The 14,769-nt window shown below is 52.3% G+C and overlaps 1 protein-coding gene across 2 annotated transcripts in view; it reads right to left on the reverse strand.

Annotated features, from left to right (window-relative positions):
• Positions 1-1,814: 1,814 nt before the first annotated feature.
• Positions 1,815-14,769, reverse strand: part of HOXA3 (homeobox A3) — a 46,346-nt gene continuing 33,391 nt past the window's right edge. For both annotated transcript variants that reach the window (XM_081243742.1, XM_081243741.1), the window contains exons 5-6: positions 6,303-6,948; positions 1,815-4,900 (exon numbers count right to left, since the gene is read on the reverse strand). In XM_081243742.1, coding sequence (XP_081099868.1) covers positions 4,095-4,900; positions 6,303-6,828 — 1,332 coding nt within the window. In that variant the 5' untranslated portion in view covers positions 6,829-6,948 and the 3' untranslated portion in view covers positions 1,815-4,094. The remainder of the gene's footprint in view (positions 4,901-6,302; positions 6,949-14,769) is intronic.

The following is a 14,769-nucleotide window of genomic DNA, read 5'->3' on the forward strand; positions in this document are numbered from 1 at the left end:
GGCGCTTGCTTGTTCTCTCTTGTTTTCTTTTTCTTTTCCTCCCCTTCTTCTCATCCTTGTCGCTCTGGTGGGGGCTTCTTGGTTCAGATGCAGTGAGTGCTCCCTGGCAGCCTGAACTGTCTCCTGCACTGTCCCGCTTCTTGGCCACCAGGGATGTTTGCACTCGGGTTCTGTTGTGAGAAACAGCACCGCGGGTGACAGAGGGCAACCCAAGGAGGAATTATAAAGGTTCTGTTTCTCTCTTCACTTTCTTTTTTCCAACTTGGAGACTTGAGACTGAGCGAATCTTGGACTGTGCTGGAGGGTTCAAAAGATAACACCTTTAGATACCAAACAATAACTTTGAAAACATCCACCAAGCCAGAAAAAGGGAAGGAGGCTGAGAGAGAAATCTGAAGGTATCTCTTTTCCCCCAAACCCTGAGGATGATGATTCGCTTTTGCTTCCTTTGAAATGGACCAAGTGATCAGACTCCCCCTGGCCGGCAGGCATCGGTGGCAGGAAAATAAATCATTCTGATGGCCAGGGAGAGAAAGATTGTCGGAGGAGAAAAATCTACGTAGAAAACAAGAAAGGCTGACCAAGCCACAAGGATAGGACTCCATCTCTGAGGCTGGCATCAAAGGGGGCTTGGGTTGGAAGTTAGATATAAAGTGGACTTCGTCATTGACTAGCCCAGAGCATTGCCTTACAGATAGAGATGCTATTTTGGAAAATGTGGGGGTTTTTCAGTTTTCTTGCTTTTATTCCAAACAAAGCTCTGAAGGAAGTCTGAGTGCGATCAATCTTGCTCACCAAAAGCCTTGACAGCTTCTGGCCCTTAAGAACACATTTCAGCTTCGAGCTCTTTCCAAGATCAAATGTGGCCGAGCAAAGAGGAGAGCAGGAAACGCAAGTAAACAAGGAAAACTAGTCTTTTTAAAGATTTTTTTTTTTTTTGGCAGCAGAAAGAGTTATAAGGCTGCTTTCAGGAAAGGTGCTTTGTGGACTCTGGGATGGTGGCTTTTGGCATTTGCTTTTACCAGAAAATATTGAGGGGTTAAGGGGAGGGGGAACGTGGAGAGGAAGCAGCGCTGCCCCCGTATCGTTGAGGCTTTGTCAGGGGCTGCGTGGGTGAGAGCTTTCTGCTCGCCTCAGCGGCCTTAATTCAAATACCATCTGGAAGAAAACCCTTTTTTTGGACCATTCAACACTGAAATCTTCCCCAAACCTATTACTTTACCTCAGGAGATATTTTAATAAGGATTTCTTTTTAATATCTAGGAAACTGGGGTTGAGAATGCTATTTTTTCTTTGATAGTCAAAATGAATGACTTGACTGGCAAGATACGGGAAATCATATTGGAATCTCCTTTTTAAAATCTCTGCCCTGAGGGACGAAGGACTCCTCCAAACCAGTTCTCCCTCAGCTAAAGAGTAGATTTTAGAGATTTTAGAAACGGATTCAAACAGTGGGATCTCTGAAAGATTTCCCTCTCTGGATGGGTAGCTTTCTCTCTCTCTCTCCCCCCCCCCGCTCCGCCACTGTTTCGTATTCTCCCAGGTAATTTTACACACTTCTCTAAAATTATTCCTTAAAAGAAGACTCCCTTGTCTCAGCCTACTGTGTTCAGGTCTGAACAACCAAAAGGGTGGAAGCTCCAGTCCTCACAAAGACTGGTTTTCCAGCCTCTACATTTCTGAGGTGCGCCATATGTCAGCAGGGAGGTTGGGGGGTGGGGGATGGTAGGGAGCAAATCTACTTCTTCCACGGCCCAAACTCTTTAAAAAGAAAAAAATACATAGCAGGAGCCCCAGGACAGATTTGGGGGAAGCACCTCTAGCAGTGAGAGAAACACCCAGGTCTCTACAGCTGCCTGGCTTTGCATCTGCCCAGTCTTTTTCTTTTTCTTTTTTTTTTAAACTTCAGGAGTTTCTCTAAAAGCAGCTCCTTCACGCCCAGTAGGTACCCCCAAAATGGCTCCACTGCCTGTTTTTAAAGCTCATCTTCAGGAGCTTCTCAGGGGAAAGATAGAGGCCATGATGATGTATATTTTGGATTGCAAACAAAATGGCGACATTTCCCATCTCTGCCTCTGAAAGATACAATCCAGGGAGATGGGGGATTTATTTCTCACATCAGATGCTCCTGATCCCCAGACACAGGTGGTTCCTCACTTCCAGCTTTGAGAGGGGGGCTGCTGATGGGGATGTAGTTCTGAGGTTTGCACTTTCAGATTTTGATTTCTTCTCCGAGCAATTCTTTAATCTGAAGATGAAAATATTTCCCTTTCCTGTGCCTGCCTTTGCCTCTGCCAGCCAGTCAGTAGGCAGCTCTACGTTAAATCCAGCAGTAGGAATGTAATGTTTAGCTCCTGTAGCATCAAATAAAAGAAGTACTTGTAAAACTGCATTTTTATTAGAAAGATACCAATCTCCTTTCTCTCTCCCCCTCCCCCTGGGGCCATAAAAGGAAAGCAGGGAGGGAAGAAGGAGAGGAAATAAATCCAGAGTATGCCAAATCCTATTTTCCGGGAAGAAGCCAATGCTGGGACTCAAGCAGTCCATGGAAGGACTCGGGGAGGCTCCTTGGAGCTCAGCCCTTCTTTTGCTGGAGACCTGGGTGAGCCTCAGTCTCTTCCGAGCCGCCCCGCTCCCAGTGGCGATTTTAGGAGTGATTCTTTCCTCCGGGCGCGATAAGGGACAGCGAAGCATCCGCGGAGAGGCCAGTTGCTCCTAGAAAGTGCTCGGCATCCTCCGCGCGGCCGGCGATTCCCCGGGTTAAGACGTTGGCTGGTCCGCTTTGACCGGAGGAAGATAGTGGAGCAGAAGACAGCCCTACCTTATCCCCCGGCGGGGCTGCCCGGGCACCTGTGCGCCCCGCGCCGCGCCTCAGCCAGGCTGCCTTTGTTCCTCCCGCACTCAGCACTCCGCAGCCCCTGCGCCCGCGGCCGGCCTCGGTGGCAGCTGGGAACCGGGCAGCCCAGCGGGCAGGCAGCTCAGCGTTTCCAGAACTGCCGCCGCGAGAAGCTCCGACTGCCTTCCCGAGGATTCGCCGCGCTCCCGGGCGAGCCGCCTGGCCAGGCCTCAAGCCGGAGCTGGAGGGCTGCCGCGGCCTGCTCCGCCAGTTCGCCTCTGCCTGGACTCCACGCAGACCCTTATCTTCGGCCAAAGAATCCCTTCTGAACACGGATATTATTCAGAATAGAAACTTTATTTTTTTGTTTTGTTTCTCAGAATGTGAGCAGCAAGGAATGTAGAACTCTCAAAACAAACCTAGCGTTTTTCGCGTTTACAGATTTTTTTTTTCAGTTTCGCTTAATGTTACAAACCTAAATCACTGTTTTCAGAAGCTGGATCCTCTCTGGTATTATTGCATCGTTACTGTTTTTATAAAGGAATTCTATTTCCCTTTCGAATAAAATTTTTTTCTATGTACGCCAATACACCATTGAACAAAAGGCCAAGAAACCTTCTGAACAATCAGGGTACAGAATTTCTTTAATATAAATACGAACGGATGGGGATAAATAATATTTAAAACTTATTCAATGCTTGCAAAAAAAATATAAATAAATCTGACTGTTCACCAGCATACACACACGGAAAGACGTACACTTAGTCATCCTTGCACAGGGAGCCCCTGTTTCAAAGCGCCTTTGATTTTTTTCTCGCTCTTTACAAGAAGTGCAATTTAAAAAAATACTAAAAACTAAAAAAAAAAGTAATCGCTTCCCCTCGGGAGCCATAATGTACGAACAAATTCACATCAAAGAACTTGGCTAGAAAATTTGTTCATATACCCTGTTTCTGATCAAAGAGTAGAGAAGGTAAAGGTGCAGGGCCAGCGGCCGAGCGAGGGGCGGGAGGAGATAAGTATCGCTACTGATACTGACAGCCATTCCAGCAACCAAGATTGCTACGTCACATAAACTATAAAAACGTGTAACCAAAGAAAACAAAACGGGGGGGGGGAGAATGGGGGGCGGAGGAGAGAGAAAAGGGAGGGGCGGGAAAAACCTTAAACAAACAAAACAAAAAAAGCAAACGAAGAAGAAAGGTAGGTAGCGGGGGTGGGGTGGGGACTCTCCTGGCGCGCAGCCCCGAGCCCACCATCACAGATGGGTGAGCTTGGGGGCTTCCTGAATTCTTCCCTGAGAAGGATGGTGGGCGGTAAGGTCCGTGTAGGTGGGGTGCGACTCCCCTGGCCCGGGCCCATGATGGTGGCCACTGCCCAGCGGCCCAGCGCCCCCGTAGTCCATGGCAGCCGAGGCGGCGTGGGGGAGGTGAGTTAGGCCAAAGAGGGGCGGGCCAGAGTTGCTCATGGGCTCCACATAGCTGCCCCCAACGAAGACGGGGCTTCCCTGTAAGTGTGGAGTCACATAGCTGCCGTTGCCCTGCAGGCCATGCGCGTGCGGATCATAGTTGGGTGTGCCCCCCGCGCTCGCCCCCGTCGCGGTGTAGCGCTTCTGCGGGGGCGGCGGGGGCGCGCAGCTGGGCAGGGGTGCGGGATAGGAGGCGGGGGGCAGCCCGTAGGTGCCCTGGGGGGGCTTGGAAAAAGGCGGGGGCGACTGGGGCTCGTACGGGACGCTGTTAACCAGCGAATGCATAGAGTTAAGATAACCGCCAGCGCCGGGCGGCACGGGACTGCGACTTGGGGACTGGCCCCCTGATGATGTCAGCATGCCCTTGCCCTTCTGATCCTTCTTGTACTTCATGCGGCGATTCTGGAACCAGATCTTGATCTGGCGCTCGGTGAGGTTCAGCAGGTTGGCCATCTCCACGCGGCGCGGCCGGCACAGGTAGCGGTTGAAGTGAAATTCCTTCTCTAGCTCCACCAGCTGAGCGCTCGTGTAGGCCGTGCGCGCCCTCTTGGACGACGCCTGCCCAGGTGGGCTCTTGTCACCTGCGCAGCTCTCCCCTGCGAGATCAGAGGAGAGAGGAAGAGTGGCATCAGGGGCTGACCGCAGCCCCTCCCAGCCCCTGACCCAGCCAGGCCCCTCCTTCCTCCAGGCCTCAAAGATCCCTCCGTTTGTCAGGGCCCAGAAAGGGGAAGAAGGAACTACGGATTGTCCTCTGTCCTGGTGGGGAAACAGCGCCTGTAGCCCGTCACTGAGTAAAGCTGCAAATCATAGGCCTCTCCAAGCGGGGGCAAGGAACAGAAAAGCAGAACCCCCTGTTTGCCTTCCTGGTCTGTATTTCCCTTCTGGAGCTATTCACTTTCTGACTCATTTACTGATCCTTCAGCCCTATCTGACTACAAACTCCGTGTGGGCAGGTGTCACCATGTTCATTCCCTTCACAGTAACTGGAATGTGGGGCACCTAATATACACTCAATAAACCTTTCCCTCCATCACTATCTGACTGAAGGATTGGACAGTTGCCTCAACTGGCCACTTATTTGATCTGTCCAGTATAAACGAGTGGAGTGGAAGCTCCAAGCTGGAAGGCCTTCTCTGCCCGAAAGAAGAGACCCCATTGAAAAGAGATCCCATTTCTGCTGGGGAGGCCCAGCCCCCTGATGCTGGATGCTATTAATTAGGGTTCTCCATGTCATCAAGCAGCCTGCCCCAGCTTTGCCCACTAATCTTGACCATCCTTTCCTCCCTGGCCCCCCAAATCCTGGCTCTGGATGGTCCCAGATGCTCAGGTTCTGGACAGAGCACTAGCAACTGGAGAAGACAGCGGCAAAGGAAACCAAGAGGCTGGGAAGCCCAAGACCCAGCGCCTGTCCTCTATTGGAATCTGGTTCCAGGAGGCCCATGTGGTTCCCATTAGCATCCCCTCCCCCAGGAAATCCCTGGCTGCCTTCATTGTACTAAGTCTGAGTAGGGCCTTCCCAGAGATAAGGCAGCCACTCCATCTACTGGAGCAAAAATTAAAAATAGGCTCTGATTATAGGCAGAGCATTGATTCTGACTTGGAGGGCTGCTTTTATTCTGCCACATTTCATTGTGGGGTGGGAGCCACTGTTTCATTAGAAGTGAGGAGCTGTGCTAAAAAAGAGACAGTGCTGCTCAGGTTTGCTCTGCCCAAAGGTCCTAACGCCCCAGGGAGGGACTCCAAAGTCACTAGGCCCCACTTGCTCATAAGAGAGGTCCGGAAAGACTCCCATCAGGTCTCTCTCTGGGGTTTCCTGCGCAGAGTCCAATCACTTCCCTAGTTGCAAAGCCCCTGGAAACCTTTGAGGGTTGGGGGTAGGAGGAGTGGTGAATTCTGGAGATATTCCAGCGCTCCCAAACCTTGCTGGCTGTGGCTGGAAGTGGCCTGGGGGGCTGGGAGCCAGGTCAGAGTACCCTCTTCCGGAAGGCGGCCCTTTACCTGAGCTGGAGCCGCTGGTTTTCTGCTTTGTGTTTTGCCGAGACTCTTTCATCCAGGGGAAGATTTGTTTGGCCACGGTGGGCGAGTTGAGTAGGGGGCTCTTGGCTGCGCTGGCGGGGGTGGGGTTGCTGCTGCCATTCTGAGGGGGGGAGACTGACGAGGGGGGCGGGGGCGCGGCAGGGGCAGGCGCAGGGGGTTGCGGCGGGGGTTGCGGCTGCGGTGGGGCAGGGGGCGCGGCCTGGGGCGGCGGCGGGGCCAGGGGCGGCTCGCCCAGGCCCGGGGGCTGGCTGGGCGGACCGCTCAGGGTGCGCAGACACGCCTCGCTCAGCTCGTGCGCCTTGGGGTGGCCCCCGGCATTTGCGGGCGACTGGAGCGAACAGGCGGGTCTGTGGTACTCGCCGTCGGCGCCCAGTGCTGCGGACGCCGGGTACGGCTGCTGACTGGCATTATAACCGAACCCATTGGCTGCCTGGTAAGGGTAGCCACCGTAGATCGCCGAGCTGTCGTAGTAGGTCGCTTTTTGCATCGCGTTGTTTCACGATCTTGATCGCACACTCTGACAGGGGCTTGACACCCGTGAGGGCGCACATTGGCACGCCCCCGCGGTCACGTGACGCTCCGCCGCCAATGGCCGCCCAGCGCAGACCTGGGGGGCGAGAATCGCAGCGCCGTGAGGGCTCCGCGCAAATCCATCTTACTCTCAATAGCTAAGTGACATGAAAGCCATAAAAGAAAAAGTGGTCAGCAATATTTAGCAGCACGATTTGGCCCCGGGCGCAGAGAGCCGCGCTATAAAAAGCCGCTGGAATTTACTGGCAGCTACAAATATTTGCTTAACTTGCATCTGGAGTTGGGGTGTTTTCCGGGGAGAGGGGAGGAGAGTGAGAGGTCCGGAAGCCGGGTCTGGGGAGCTGGAATCCAAAAGGAGAAAGGCCTGATGGGCTAGAAAGGAACAGGCTCTGGATCCCTTCTTTTCCAGGGAAGAAGAAAATTGGGGTGTCCCTTCCTCTCCACAACTTGGATTCCTCCCCTCTGGAGATCATAGGGAAGGGGCAAGGGGGCAAAGGGGAGCTTGGGTCACCAACTTTTTCTCCAATCCTCTCTTTAGGACTAATATTTGCCAAAAGAATCATGACGCAGGGTGACTTCCCGTCCAGGCCCTTCTTGGACCTTCCAGCACCCAAGAGAGGTATGCACAATTTTTTTTCAGGCAATAGCCCTACTGGACCCTTGTCGATTTCAGAAGCTGAGCTTGTTAGACAGTTAATCTACCCTTGTGCAGGGATATGACCCACCTCCTCCAAATGAGACCCTGGTGGTCAAGGAGGGGAGAGAAAACTTTGGATGGAACATTCTGCGTGGGGATGGACCAACAACGACACCCTCTCCAGGAAGTCAAACTCAAATCTTGGACAGTTCTTTACTCCTTCCCTCTCCCTATTTCTCAGGCAGGTCCCAGCAGGCCACTCCCACCTCTTTGCCCCTGTTACAGAAGGTCTCCAGACCCTCCTGCCTTGGACTTTCTGAGGTCCTGTTATTCAGGGCAACTATCAAATTCTACCTGTTAAAACATGATGGATTAGAGAAAAAAAAAACCCATCAGGAACCTGAAAAACCAGCGTCATCTCCATGACCACGGCTTGAACTCTCCTTCCAACTTAACGATAATAGGTTCTGTCTTAGAAACTGCTATGTAATGTGATGTATGGGGGTCATTTGGCTCCGGACGAGGGATGCAAGCACAAGCCATAAAATCCTGCCAGAGTTCCCTGATCTTTGTGTGCTGTTGTTGTTGTTGATATTTGTAACTTGGCCTATTTACCTGCTTCAGAAACACCAAGTAAAGGACAAACCTGGAAACCTAAAAAGCAATTGAAAGCCTTCTCAACCCTTTTTATTTAGAAAGCATATTGTATAAGAGAAATCTATGTTTTATTTTTGTTTTCACCTTTGCATGGTCAACCTCCGGTTCTCACTCAGCTCAGAAAACTTTCACATGAGTTCAGATAGTCGCTCCGCACACACAATCAGAATGTTAGTCTCTCTGACCATTTAAGAAAATTACAATGACAAATTCATTGTAATTGAATTTGAAAAGGGCTTACACTTCATGCCTCAACTATGTGTATTTGAGTCCTGAAGTTATTCGAGATTCCAGGAATAGCAGACACTTTGTTAACTAGAAAAAAACTAATGTAATAAGCATATAGCAGTGGATGATTATAATTTTGTTTTTAATAATGGACTCCTTTGGATTTCATTATTAAACCAACAATCTGACCAACATCTGGAAAACAGGCACAATTAATTTTCCAGAACCTCAATTAAAAATTACAGCAGCCCTTATCCGGAGTTATTGTATGTGATCTTGAGCCCTGGAGTATTGTTTCTCTTTTGGAAATAGATAGGAAGCTACAGATACCATGATCAAAAAGTAAATAAAGGATAAAATAAAATTTAAAACAGAATAGCAATTTAATGTCTCCGTTTCCTGTTCTTTCACTGAAAATAACTCCAATTACATTTGGCAGTGTTAATGTCTGCCATTAAAAATTTTTAAGATACTGGGCTTGTGTAAAATAAAACGTCAGGTTAAGAAAATTACTCCAGACACTTGAACAGCAAGATATTAGATAAAACAAAATTAAGTTGATTTTGAACATGCAATATTTCAAGTGACTTGCTAATTCATTATCGCAGGCTACGGCCTGCGGCTTATGGTCTTTTCGTCAAGTTATGCATTGTCTTATAAAATAATAAAAACTACCGTTGAAACTCTAAGAGCGAACAACAACCTCCATAAACTTAAAATGTGAATTCACCCACCAAAGTCTTTCCTATTGTTTGAGGCCAACGGATAACCACCTTGGGGCCCACATAATCCACCACCCCACCCCACACCAGCCCCCAAAGTTTGCAACCTAGTAAAGAAGTTGGAGATTTGCCAGCCAGGAAACTTTGCTTTGCATCCCCTGGCAAGGGCTGGGGATGGGGAGGAGATTCCATTGAAAAGATCCGTTTCTGGACAGTAACCCCCAGGTGCAAGAACTGAAAGAGTTGAGGAGGCTAAACTGACTGCAGGAAGCAAGCCCTATTGTCTCTCTGGAAGATCTGCCCAAATTCAACCTCCTTCCTTCAGACCCTGCTCCCTTTTTCCACTCCCGCCACTTCCTCGGCCTGCCCTCACCCCGAGTTTAAGCGGGAACAGCGGGCAAGAGCTCCCGCGTCCCCTCGCCCACTGCTTCCCCTCCTCCCCAACCCCGAAAAGTTGAGGCTGGGCTAGCGAGAGGGAAGAGGTGGGGGCGGGGATGGGAGAGCAGCCTGAACTCGAAGTGTAAGGGTATCAGTCACTGCCGGGAAGGAAGCTCCGGCTTGTGAACTCTTCTTGAACCGAGATTTAAGTCTGCAGCCATAAATCACCGAGACGTAAACTCCACCATTCAGCGCCGAGAGCGGCCGGTTGTGGCCCCGCTTACCTTAACTTCTGATGAGCGCCGTGAGCGCAGGCTCGGGCTCCGGCCCCCGGCCCGGCTCAGCTCGGTAGCCCGGCCGGGTCCCCTCGGCGCGGGCTGGGCACCGACCCTCAGCATCAGCCGAGACGGCGGGCGGGAGGGAGACCCCGAGGCCCGGACGCCGCGGTGCAGAGCGTGGCCGCCTAGCTGCTCCGGCACGGCTCGCCCAGGGCGGACTGGGGCGGCTCGGACCCCCCCTCCCACCCACCCTCCCTCCCCTCCCCCACACCCCCGCCCCCTGCCCTTCCCGAGGGCAGCAGCCGCGGCCCGGAGATAAGCGCTAGCGCGGCGCAGGGCTCTGCCTGGGCTAGTGGCACCGACGTGGGTATGTTTCTTATGAATATTACACGCGGAGCAGCGTCTGGTCGGGGGGTGCGGTGGGGGGCGCTGGGGGCGGGCGGCAGGGGAGGCCGAGGCGGCTAGGGGGGAACGTGGGCCGGCGTGGGGGATGGGGCTGAGGCGAGGGGAGGGATGGGAGCGAGCGGGGGAGCTCGGCGGCGGCGGGAGGAGGGCAGCCTCCCCCCAACCCTCACCGCCCTCCCACTCCCCGCTCCTAGGCGTCACTGAAGTCCAGGAAAATTATGCTAATGAGGACAAACGGCTCTCACAAAGGGGCTCTCTTGCCGGGCTCTATTTCTTAGGAATCCGTTTAGGAAACCACCTTACCCTGTGCCCTGGACATTTCCAGTTGCGGGGCGAAGGGAAGACGGAACCAGGAGACGAGTTCCCCAGACTTTGGGCAGTTTACCTCACCTCACCTGCCACCCCCAATCCAAGAACCTCAAAGCCAATCTCTGGGGAGCTGGGATAGGGCCTCCTTTCTCGGGAGACCGCCCCAAGAGCCAACTGGGGTGTCTTTGGTTATATTTTTTAAGTAGAAACCCTTGAAATCCTGGCGGCTGGGAGGGAAGTAGCCTGGGGGAGATGCAGGTTGTCCAGGCAGTGAAATGGGACACTCTGGGCTCAGGTACACACAAAGGTGCTAAAATCCTGGGTCTCCAGCTCTTCTGTGCCCATTTCACAGTTCAAACACGCAGCTCACTCTCAGGCAAAGAAAGATAAAGTTCTGACCCCCCGCAGGAAGGGACACCTATATTTTCTCCCCTAATTAGTGGTAGATAGGGACGCTGAGCAGAGGAAAGGCCCGATGTGCCTGGTAACATTGCCAAAACTTTAAAGAGAATGGATGGTCTTTCTCCTCCTTAACGCCTCCCTCAACTCCCCAGATTCAGAAGTGAACTCTGCAAGGATATGTGTGTGGCAGAAAGAGAGAAATGGAGCTTTCGTGCAATTCCAAGGTGTCAGCGGCCGGTCCTTCTCAAAGGAAGGTGTTAAAAATATAAGTAGTATGTTTAAACTGTCAGGGAGCCAAAGTGTCACCTTAGAGCAAAAACAAAGCCAAGGGAAAAGGGAGAAATCAAAAAGCACTCCGGGCCAGGGTGGCCTCATGCATACCAATGGTTTTTGTCATTTATGGCTGGGCAAGATTTATGACTCGGCGCCCCAAAGCTGTAAACAGAGCACAAAACAGCAAACACTTGCTCCTTATGGCATATTGCTCCAGCGCGACTTGAAAGGGGTAGCCAGGCAGCGTAGGAGGCGAGAGCCGGCCGCAAAAATCCGCTGGGCGGCATTTTCTCTTCAAACCGGCCGGGTTGGATGTGGCATTTGAAGAAAGAAGGCGTGGGTCAATAATCAACCCGCACTTTCTCCTCCAAACTGCTGACGCGACTCGCCGCTTTCTCAGCTAAGCCAGCTGCCGGGAAGGCCAGCTCTTCGTGAGAACCTGCCGGGGGAGGGGATGGCCCAGGGCGCCGAGGTGAGGGATGGGGCACCCCGGGCGCATACCTTTCCGCCGGCGCCAGGGCTGTGCCGGCAAAACGCGGGGACTGGACCCGCCGAGCTGCCGGAGACCTGGGAAAGCCGGGGCGGGAGCTCGGGCCGGGCCTCCACCCGCCCCCGACTAGGTGGCCTCTGGGCGGCGGGCTGAGGCGGGCCGAAGTAGGGCTTGGACCTCAGGACTAGGGTCTGGCGGCCTGGCACGCAGACTGTCCGGGTCCAGGCCTCTCTGCTGACATCCAACGGACTGGCTTTTGGAGCTAGGCAGGCGAGCTGATTAAAAATAATAATGTATAATAGCTGAAGGATTTTTGTTTGTTACTGCTTTTTAAAAGAAAAATATCGCCAGTCGATTTCCACCGCCGCTGCCGCCGCGCCCTTTCTAGGTAAATCCCGCAGCCATGCACCCGGCTCTGCCAAAACCGCTGAGGTTTTCTTTGGGGAGAGGACCCCCTGGCTGCCCCAATACCCCTAAGTCCCATGCCCCCGCCCCCCATCCCTCGCCCATGTGGACTAGAAGAAAACATTTTCTCAGCACTAGAAGAGTCTCTGGAACAGCGGAGATGCGCTGGTGCCTTTCTACCCTTCACAGGGGCCTCCTTGTGAACTTATCTGCGAGGGCCTGTGGGTGGCTCCACGGCTGGCTATGCAGCCAGGGAGGAAGGTGAGGAATAACTGTTGCCAAGAAGAAGCATAGAAATCCCAGATTGGGGAGGAAAATCAATGAGGAAATAAGCTTGCCTGTGAGGGTGAAGTTGGCATCTTGAGGGTAAAAGGGGACTAGCCTTTTTAAAAAAAAGTATAGCTGTTGTTTAGCTATGATGGAGTGGCTTTAGCTCTTTCCGTGGAGGAAAAACCAACCGGTTCTCTATAAACGCCACTACTGCCTTCTCTCTGTGCGCACTTTTATACAGAATCAGCTCAAGAGTCCATCCTTAGATATTTATTCCGCGTGCTGGCACTGAAGCAACAATAAAAAGATGCCTTTAACAAACCTCTTCTATTCCCTCTCTCATTCTTTCTAGCGAAACTATATTATTTATGAGTCTTTAACTGGGTCAAAAATGTACAAGAACTGGGTCATAAATCATATGAAATGCTGACAAGTAATTGAACAGCAATTAAAGCTTACATTTTATTTCCAAGGGGTGTTTTAGAGCACTTGAAATGGCCTCAGTTAAACACGGTTAGCGCCTGGGCCAGTAGCGGGGGAGGGCTGAAGCAGCCCTTCCGTCTGGGGAAGTAAATCCCACTCAAGTAGGGGAAACCTGATTTGATTTTTTTTCCAGTGCAGAACGAAATAAGATTTTTTTTAAAAGTCAGGAGACAAATACGATTCCCGACTCCTTGTAGGCATCTGTTTTCTCTGCTCCAAGAGCTTCAAGAGCAAAGGAAAGCGAAGTTTCCATCACCTTTTTAGGGAGTTTCCATCTTTTCCGGGAGTGCTGGGTCCCTAAAGCCCAGTTAGCTCAAGCTTTCCCAGTAATTTGGAAGCACACTGTTTAACTCTCTGCCCCCATTCTGGCTACAGCACTGTTTCTGGGGCTCTGAAACCGTTGAGATGTCTGCCTCTGCTTTCTGCAGACTCTGCCTTCAGACTTCCCTCCAGCCCAGGGCACACCGGCCAGTCCTCCAGCCCTCCTAGCTGGCTGAGGGCGTACAAGAGGGCGCCCAAGCCTTGTGCATTATGAAGCCCAAACGCAGCTCCAGCTCCCTGCTTTCTCTGTCTCCTGAATGTTAGAATAACAGAGCTTCTGGGCATTCAGCACGCTTGCCCCCACCCCAAGCCTCTCCGAGATTTGAGCTGTCCTTCTCCACCCCTACTCGGGCAGAGGGTGCTCAGGGAAACAATGGCTAGTTCTCAGGGTCTGGCTCCTTCAGTCTGGCAAGTGGGAAAGCGCTTCCTGCAACCCAGCACTGAACAAAGTGGCCCGAAGCATCATCAATAAAATGGCAGCGCATCTGGACGCTCATTGATTTCCCTCTCCCAGCTGCTCTGGCTGTCCAGGTCAGCCCTCACCCTCCATCCTGGCCGGCAAACACAGCTAAATGGGGCGCGATCCCCCTTCTCCTTCACTCAGCCCCCACCCCCCTCCAGGCAGTCATGTCCAGCGAGCACAGCGTGGGCCACCTTGGCCCGAGCCGGCGCTTTGGGACCCTCCCTCTGCCTGGGGCTCAGCTTCTGGGACTCAAGCCCCGCTGCAGTGGACAAAGCCCCTGGAGCGTCGGAGGCCACCAGGCCCACCTAGTAGCTCCCGAGTGCCCCTTCCTTTACACCTCCCCCCCAATACTTTCCAAGGAATTAAATTCAATCTGAGGCGCTACTGGGGATCTTTCAAATGCTTTCGGTTCTAAGGGAGAAACAAAGGAAGAGAGAGGCTGAGGGTCCTGTCCCTGAACCAGGGTCTCCTCACCTGACCTTTGTCTCTCACAGCCATAACTCACTCTAGATATGAACAATCAACGGAAATACCTTAAAATAAATTCCATCCTCCTGGTGTGGCCTGGAGTCCCATCGCTAGCTCGCCCAGAACTGCTCCATGAGCGCTGAAAACTGCAACCCGCTAGGAGAGCGCTTTCCGGAGAAGGGGCAGGAGAAGGAGGAGGTGGGTGCGAGGGGGTGGGGGGGAAAGCTCTCGCTCTGTAGAGAATCTAGAAAACGTAATCACAGGCAAAGCCCGCCCGGGTCTCCGCTCCAAATGCCACAATAATGTGCTGTATTATGTGCTCACGTGGTCATACGTCAACTTAAATCCTTCTGTTTGAAATAGGGAATCACTGAAGGAACTAGGTTTCCAAGCAGAACATTTAGCTTTTGGGGAGGTGAAGCGGGGGACCTTGACCAGCAATGGGGAAGGGAAGCACTGTCTAGGGCAGTAGGACAGGACGCTGGGGGCATCTCCTCCCACCCCAACACATGCCACACAAAGCCACTTATCTCCACTTATATTTCTTTACACACGATCCAGACACAAGGGAACAGCAGTTCCGTCTCCATTCTTATAGTCCACGGAACTTTCCTTACAGTCTTCCACTCACACATAAACTGAACCCAGAACACCCAAGCACTCTAGTCTCCCCTGGCCCACTGGCCAGTATGTCAAAAGCCCTGTTTC

The sequence above is a fragment of the Mesoplodon bidens genome (genome assembly GCF_964165515.1).
Source record: "Mesoplodon bidens genome assembly, chromosome: 9".
Taxonomy (NCBI): Eukaryota; Metazoa; Chordata; class Mammalia; order Artiodactyla; family Ziphiidae; genus Mesoplodon; species Mesoplodon bidens.